This window comes from Bos grunniens, chromosome 22 (assembly GCF_055505025.1).
Source record: "Bos grunniens cultivar Pamir isolate PY7600 chromosome 22, Bosgru_T2T1.0, whole genome shotgun sequence".
Lineage (NCBI taxonomy): Eukaryota > Metazoa > Chordata > Mammalia > Artiodactyla > Bovidae > Bos > Bos grunniens.
The window spans coordinates 43,237,048-43,245,235 of NC_141186.1; the positions used below are offsets into that span (position 1 = coordinate 43,237,048).

At 42.0% G+C, this 8,188-nt stretch overlaps 1 protein-coding gene across 14 annotated transcripts in view; it reads left to right on the forward strand.

The window, feature by feature from the left end:
• The window catches only part of ACOX2 (acyl-CoA oxidase 2), a 30,880-nt gene extending 25,536 nt beyond the window's left edge, over positions 1-5,344 (forward strand). For all 14 annotated transcript variants that reach the window (XM_086367177.1, XM_086367174.1, XM_086367179.1 and 11 more), the window contains 2 exons: positions 1,016-1,148; positions 4,999-5,344. In XM_086367177.1, the coding sequence (XP_086223303.1) occupies positions 1,016-1,148; positions 4,999-5,061 (196 nt within the window). In that variant the 3' untranslated portion in view covers positions 5,062-5,344. The remainder of the gene's footprint in view (positions 1-1,015; positions 1,149-4,998) is intronic.
• The last annotated feature ends 2,844 nt before the right edge of the window (positions 5,345-8,188 follow it).

The following is an 8,188-nucleotide window of genomic DNA, read 5'->3' on the forward strand; positions in this document are numbered from 1 at the left end:
AATGCCGTGTGAAATGAGGGTTAAGGAAGAGTGTAAACAGTCATGTATTTTATTTCATATCCTCTGCTAAAAAAGGAAGAGAAGCATGTAAACAAGTTTTTAAATAACTTCATTCCATAGGTTAAAAGAAAATAATTTTGCTGCCTGAAAGGTAAAATGAGAATTACAGAAGTCAGAGCAGTAGAGGGAGTAAGCTAGAAAGACAAGAAACGGTGAAAAAGAAAACGGCTGGGCTTACGGTGAAATGAAGACATGGATGACGAGCCCGGGTGTGTGACCCTGGCAGTCAGAGGGAGGCTGCAGCAGATCAGTGCAGGAGAGTCAAGGAACTGAGGCATCAAGTTCTAGAGGATCCACACAGACAGTGAAATCACTAAGAATTATGACAGAAGGGCCAGGAGAGCGATCCCTGTGTCAGGAGAGCGTTGGTGGAGCACGGCCGAGCTGTGAACAGAGAGCATCTAAAGTCATAATAACATATAGAATACACAGCCGTTACAAGGTAAGCACTGAATGTTAGTCTGGCCGAAACTAACTATACTAGGAGGCAGGACGACCAAGGAGAGGAGGCAGAGGCTGGGGGTGGGGAGGGCACGGTGGCGCAAGCGAGGAGAGGCGTGCTAAAACAAATCCAATCTTCTGTAACAGGCACAGATGATATCTAGCAACACTGAACAGGAAGTAGTAATACAAACAAGACACTGAGAGGCATTCAGGTCAGTTCCCTAAAAAGCCGCTAAGAGAGTAAAACTTCGACTGCCTCTAGGGGCTGGGGGGAAGAAATGGAGGTGAGAGGCAGGGATATGCTGAGTTTAAATAACAAGCCTTGAAAACCTATTTGACTCTTTCTACTGTGCCTATATAACTGATCAAAAATTAAAACTTGCAAAAAAAATTAAAACTGAGCTGTTCAAAAAGTGGACAATGGTGCAACTTCTAATTAGATGTTATTATTCACCATTCCAGATGAATCAAGCAATCTAATATACTCACAAACTCTCTTTTTTCCTCTCAGGAAGGATGCTATCTTGTTAACTGATGCTTTTGACTTCACGGATCAGTGTTTAAATTCAGCACTCGGCTGTTATGATGGACATGCCTATGAACGTCTGTTCCAGTGGGCTCAGAAGTCACCCACCAATACTGAGGTAGCTGACTAGAATACTTGATAAATTACCTAAGAGAGCAGGGAACAAGCAGTGACTGTACCTCCATGCTTTCCCATGGCAATCGATGTCCATTAGGTTAGAAATTGCTTGGCATAGTATATCTATTTACAGTATTTTAAGAATACAAAAAAAAACAAAAAACAGGAGCAGGGATGTGGCCTGGCAGCGTCTCTGAGTTTGAACTGTAATCAGCAAAATGCACTGCTCAGAATTTGGTGAAGGGAATTAGGAGGAAGGACCAAGCTCTAAATCACAGCTTGACATACCCAAGGGCATACACACAGAGAGGCAGGCTGGCGTTTAAGTAACAGAAATAAGAAGACAAACGGCTGCACTGATTTAACCACCTTATTTTCAGCCTTTTAACTCTCAGTTTAGTGTTGATACAGCAGGTGTTGAGAGGGACAGGAAGCTTGGGAGGGGGGTGTCTCTCTCAGATCTCACCACTTGGGAGAGACGCCCTCCTTCCTCTTTAAGGAACAGCACCCCAGGGACAGAGGGGCCGCCTCAGTGCATCAGTGTCCCAGGAAGCCAAGTGAATGACAAGTACATAGGTGACGGTGAAAAGATCCCCAGCCGGCCTAGGAGAGACCACCAGAACTCATTAACAGAAGGCGGCGGAGGACCCAATAAATCCTAACAGCCTAGGGCCAGGGTCCCAGACTCTCTGCTGTGAGCCTCGAGGAATCAATGGGTACATTAACTGGAGGAGAGAAATGGATCCTGCATTTAGAATTTGGGAAACCAACATTTAATAGCTGACTTGATACAGATGATCAAAACAAAGGCTCTCTATAGCTACACAACAGGCTATTTTGAATTCTATACTGCAAATGTGTTATTCAGATGATGAAGCTTACTTTTTTACCTCTTCTGTCAAATTTCAGAAAAAGTGTCTTAACACCTCATCAAATTGGCACCTCTCAGGCGTCCATTCACACTTAGCATGGTGTTAGACTTGCTCTTAACGTTCTGCATCTTGTCATACCTCACAGCTTAATTTAACATGGTTATCTTAAGTTGCACCACAACCAGTTACCCCCCAGAAGCTTATCAGATAGAAGGCCAATCCATTTCGGTCCTTGCCTGTCTCCAGGAAGGCACCCTTCTAACTCAGCAAGGAAATATCAAGAACTTACCTAAAGACTGTACATTTAGTGGTTAGCACAGTCAAGCTACTTACATTATGTTACTTTTTCTAATGATTAGATCTCTACTTTCTAACGTTTAAACCCTGGCAAAGAGCTACAGCGATCCCATCCCTCTAGATTAGCCCCTGTGATCTAAAGAGACACACATGCCCTTTGATGCTTGAGAGAAAAACCTCCCCTGCCTTAACACCTGTCAGGGAGCACTGCCATATCCAGCTCAAAGCTGCTTTAGCAGCAATGCGAGGAAGCATGCCAGTTCTCCTGTTCCTCATCTTCACCAAAGAACAGAGGGGGCTCTCTGTCTTTTACTTGTTTCTACCCTTCTTCTTGAAAGAATTTACTCTGGACACTGTATGACTGCAGGCTTGTCTAAGTGAGGGGCGTCACTGACCCAGGGCATCAGCACACTGGGTAGGGATGTGGATGCTCGACACCCCAGGCACCCTCCCCGATCTCCTGCCACTTGACTGTGAACAAGGATGGAATTCATCGTCCCAACTCCAGGGTCTACCAGAGTAGATGCTTTCATTACGGAGTAAATGAACATGGTTCTGCGACCTGCACAGGGGGCAAGGACCCTGCTGCACACACAGTAACGCCACTCCCGCCATCCCAGTGCACCTCACCTCGCTAAAAAGGGGAAAGGGAGAGCAGTGTGGCTCTTGCTCACATGCTGATTTCAGGAACATGAGTTCACACCTGACCTTGAAGGACTGTTTCCAGCTAGTTGAAATGACACTTGTTTGACTACTGATATTCAGCCCCCTCATCTTACATTTGCAGCTCCTCTACGGACTACCAAAATAGCACTTTTAAAGAGTTATTGTCTAATCTGCTGTAGGTAATTTTTAAACTGCAGAAAGAGACATTTGCCCCCCTCGTTTGCCCTAGCAGAAAAAGGAACACTACAGGTATTTCAAATCAATTTAAATGAAAGCTACTCTGAAATATGCCTCGTCAGACACAAAAGTACAAACGGGAATTTATTTCCCTGACATTCCTACCAAAAGGAAAATGCTATGCTGAGTGAAATGTGTTAGAACTGGAAGCATCTCTTCTGTCTAGGGGAGGTTAAGTGTTGAGCTCTAACCCAGACAGCAGGATGCACTCTCATGGTTTACTCTCTCCTCGGTGTCTTCCGTCTTTCCCCCTGATTTGGATGCTATCTCAAGCCCGTTTCTTTGTAATGAACTGCAAAAGGCTGTTCCCCTTTCCCACTCAGTTCAGTGCAGTCGCTCATTCATGTCCGACTCTTTGTGACCCCACGAACTGCAGCATGCCAGGCCTCCCTGTCCATCACCAACTCCCAGAGTTCACCCAAACCCATGTCCATTGAATTGGTGATGCCATCCAGTCATCTCATCCTCTGTCGTCCCTTTCTCCTCCTGCCTTCAATCTTTCCCAACATCAGGGTCTTTTCAAGTGAGTCAGCTCTTCACATGAGGTGGCCAAAATACTGGAGTTTCAGCTTTAACATCAGTCCTTCCAGTGAACACCCAGGACTGACCTCCTTGCAGTCCAAGGGACTCTCAAGAGTCTTCTCTAACACCACAGTTCAAAAGCATCAATTCTTCAGCGCTCAGCTTTCTTCACAGTCCAACTCTCACATCCATACATGACCACTGGAAAAACCATAGCCTTGACTAGACAGACCTTTGTGGACAAAGTAATGTCTCTGCTTTTTAATATGCTGTCTAGGTTGGTCATAGCTTTCCTTCCAAGGAGTAAGCGTCTTTTAATTTCATGGCTGCAGTCACCATCTGCAGTGACCCTAACCCTTCCCCACTAGAACTCCTCTAAGAGATTACCTATAGATGTAAGCAGTAGAGACACCACTGGGGATAATTTCTAAACAAGAATCCTATCTCCCCCCAATTATTCTACTGTAGAAATCTGTTAAAATGGTTGCCAGATGTTCAACACACCTACCGATTCATTCGCTCATTCAATCATTTAACAAATAGTTATTGAGCATATGAGGTATACCAGAAGCTATGCTAGGTGCTGAGGACACAGTGGAGAACCCCTGTCATCAGGGAGCTTACAGTTTCAGCTCAGACAGGCAAAAAAGTGAAACAATATCATAAAAGATGAGGGTAGAGCAGTGAAATGAAGACATCACATTAGAGAATAAGGTAGGCACTTCCCTGTGGTCCAGTGGTTAAGACTACTCCACACTCCCAACGCAGGGAGCACAGGTTCGATCCCTGGTAGGGCACTAAGATCCCACGTGCTGTGCGATGGGGCCAAAAAATAATAAATAGATGAATATTTTTAGAGAGAGAGAACAAGGTATATTAAGAACACCCAATTCTGACACAGAATGCTGCTTATTTCATTCCACCTTCTGGTTTCTTGTTTTTTGGTTAATGTGCTCAATTTCAAAGAGTCAAGCCTTTTATTTGTATTAAATCCCCAAAGCAAAATGGTAAGCTGTGTTTTTTTAATTGGCCACCTGCATCCACAATTTGAAATCTGCATGAGAAAAGCAAGGATGCCCTTTGGAAAAAAATGTTTCCCCATATGTTCATCACAAAATGGATTTTAAAAATACATTTAAAAATTAAGAATCTTATGTAACATTACTGTTTTGAAATTACAAACTTAATGTGAAAGTGAAAGTCATTAATCCTGGCAGAAAAAGTCTGTTTTAATAATGCACTTCTTTCTACTCACAGGGGAACCCTGCCTATGAGAAATATATAAGACCACTATTACAAGGCCGGAGAGCCAGGCTCTGAGACAACCCGCAGCACTGGAGAGGCAGCACCGTGTGCTCGTCATGCTACGGCGCAGGTGTCCTTAAAATCTACAACTACACATGCACGTATTGTTTAAAAGAATCATTATCCTTCAGAGACAGTCTGAAGCATATGAAATATCTGATTTATTCCAAAATAATCCAGGGGAAGAAACAGGGGGAGTGAATCATTGTTAAAGCTGTTTAATGGGTACGTGGGTGTTTACACTATTCTACTTCCGAATGTTTGAAATTTCCCACAATTAAAAACAAAGCACTATCCATTTGTAGCATCTGTTTTGTGAAATCCCAGGGTTTTGCTTTAGATCTAGCAAAAGCCAACAGATCTATTAGTTATCACTTGTGTTGTCACAGCACACATTTATTCATCCCAGGGCTTAAAAGAAAACACACACACACACTGCTGCTAAGTCGCTTCAGTCGTGTCCAACTCTGTGCAACCCCATAGACGGCAGCCCACCAGGCTCCCCCGTCCCTGGGATTCTCCAGGCAAGAACACTGGAGCGGGTTGCCATTTCCTTCTCCATTCCGTGAAAGCGAAAAGTGAAAGTGAAGTTGCTCAGTCGTGTCAGACTCTTCGAGACCCCATGGACTGCAGCCTACCAGGCTCCTCCGCCCATTGGATTTTCCAGGCAAGAGTGATGGAGTGGGGTGCCATCGCCTTCTCTGATACACACACACACACGCACCTAAACAATCCTCTTCTAAAAGTGTATATACTTGCCATAGTCTAAATAAAATGTCAATCACCTCACGCCAATCAGAATGGTTGTCACTAAAAAGATAAGAAATAGGGACTTCCCTCATGGTCCAGTGGCCAAGACTCTGCTTCCAGCTCAAGGGGGCAGGGGTTCGATCTCTGGTCAGGGAACTAGATCCCACATGCCACAAGTAAGACCCAGCACAGCCAAATAAATAAATACTTTAAAAATAAATTAAAAAAAAAAATTTTAAGGTAATAAATAACAAGTACTGGCAAGGATATGGAGAAAGGAAAACACTTGTTCACCGTTGGAGGGGAGTGTAAGTTGGTGCAACCACTGTGGAAAACAGTATGGAGGTTCCTCAAAAAGTTAAAAATAGAGCTATGATGCAGTCCAGCAATTCCACTTCTGAGTATGTGCCCAAAGAAAACAAGAACACTAACTTGAATGATACCTGTGTACACCTACAGTCACTGCAGCATTATTTACGACAGCAAAGATATGGGAACCATCTAAGAGTCCAACACATGAACAGACAAAGAAATTATGGTGTACATAAACAGCGATATTACTCAGCCGTAAAAAAGAATGAGACTGTACCATCTACAAGAGCATGAACGGTCCTAGAGAGTACTAGGCCACGTAAAATAAATCAGACAAAAGACAGACAAAGGCCATATAATTTCAATTCTATTAAATTCTATCAAAAAAAAAATGAGCAAACAAAACAGAAAGAGACTCAAAGATACAGCAGTGGTTGTTGGGGAGGTAGGACACAGGTGAAAGATTAGAAGGCACAAACTTTCAGTTATAAAATAAGTCACAGGATGTAACGGATACCACAGGGAGTACAGTCAGCAACACTGTGGAGACTGGTGACACATGGTCCCCAGATTTACCGTGATTGATCGATTCATAATGAATATGAATGTCCAATCACCATGTAGTACACCTGAAATCAACACAATATTGTATGTCAACTATACTTCAATTTAAAACCTGAAAAGAAAAAAAACAGCCCTAGGGATACAACATAAATGTTTAAAAATCAACTCTTCTACAATAAAAATCATTTAAAATTTCATAAAAGACATAACTGTCTCAAATTATCCAAATATAACCACGCTACATTTTTCACATCATTTTCAACTGCCCAAGTTAACACACTCAAAATTAAATATTATCAAACAAATGGCAAAAAACCTCAGCAGGCTACTTTTCCTAATATACTCATATAATCATTTAATCGTTAATAACATAAATCTTAGAAAATTTACCAAAAGCAAACTTATCTCCAGTAATCTGGACAAGGGAGAGGCCTCATAAACGTTTAACTCTTAAAACCCTGGAACAACTAATAGCCATACTTCATACCAGTTTTCAGTCCAAATTAATTTTATCTTTCATTCACCTCTGTTAACAATGCGTTGACTGGTTAAGCTGTTCCTTTCCTTGTTGTTTGTTTTTTAGGTAACCCCTAATCAATTTGAAGTAGGAGACAATTTTCTAAAATGATAACCTCATACTTATGAAACCACAGCCACCTACCAATAGTTAACGTTAAAGGATTTTAGTTTGAAAACGGTGAAAATGGGGGTAATTACAGGTTTCTAGATATTGGTCACTTGTCAAACCTTAAATTTTCAGAACGAAGTGGGCAAACACGGATGTAAGACAGTGTTCTCATCCTCCTTTTAAAGAAGAGAATTTCAGAATCTTCTCAGAGAAGAAAAGGGAGTCTGGGGTGCACAGCCTCAGAACCCTACTCCTCCCTTAGACAACAGGGAAATTTCTGAACTGTCTTTTAAAAGGTGTTCTAGTAAACTAGGAAGTTTCACTATAGTTAACATAATCCTTCCTGTGAGCAACTTCCAAGAAACAGAATCCATTGAACTATGCAAAATAAGACTACAGTGAAATAAATAAAAGTACACCGTATCTCCAACTGTTCTAGATCCTTCGTTCACTCCAGTTTCCTTCTCCTCAGAAAGTTAATCTTAATAATAAATTGCATTCATGGGTCACCATTAATACGTGAGAATAAAATGGCTCGAGTCGGTTTGTCCCTGTGCTCAATACAAAGCTAGAACAAGGGTCACAGAGCAATGACAACCGGAGAAAAATCTATGATCTTCAAAATAAGTCCTATTGGAAAAAAAATTGTCAAGCTGTACATTCGCTGTCCAACTATGTGCTGTTTTAAACTAAACTAGTAATTTCATCAATTCCTGACTCGACAGCACAGTAGAATTTCATAAACTGCACCCTGAAGCTCCCACTGGGTCCTTCTGAATCAAATACAAACATGCTATAGGCAGTATTTATTAGGACATAAAACAATTCACCTTTTAGACAAGGATTAAGATTTCCCCCCTTAACAATAATCAACCAATACACACCTAA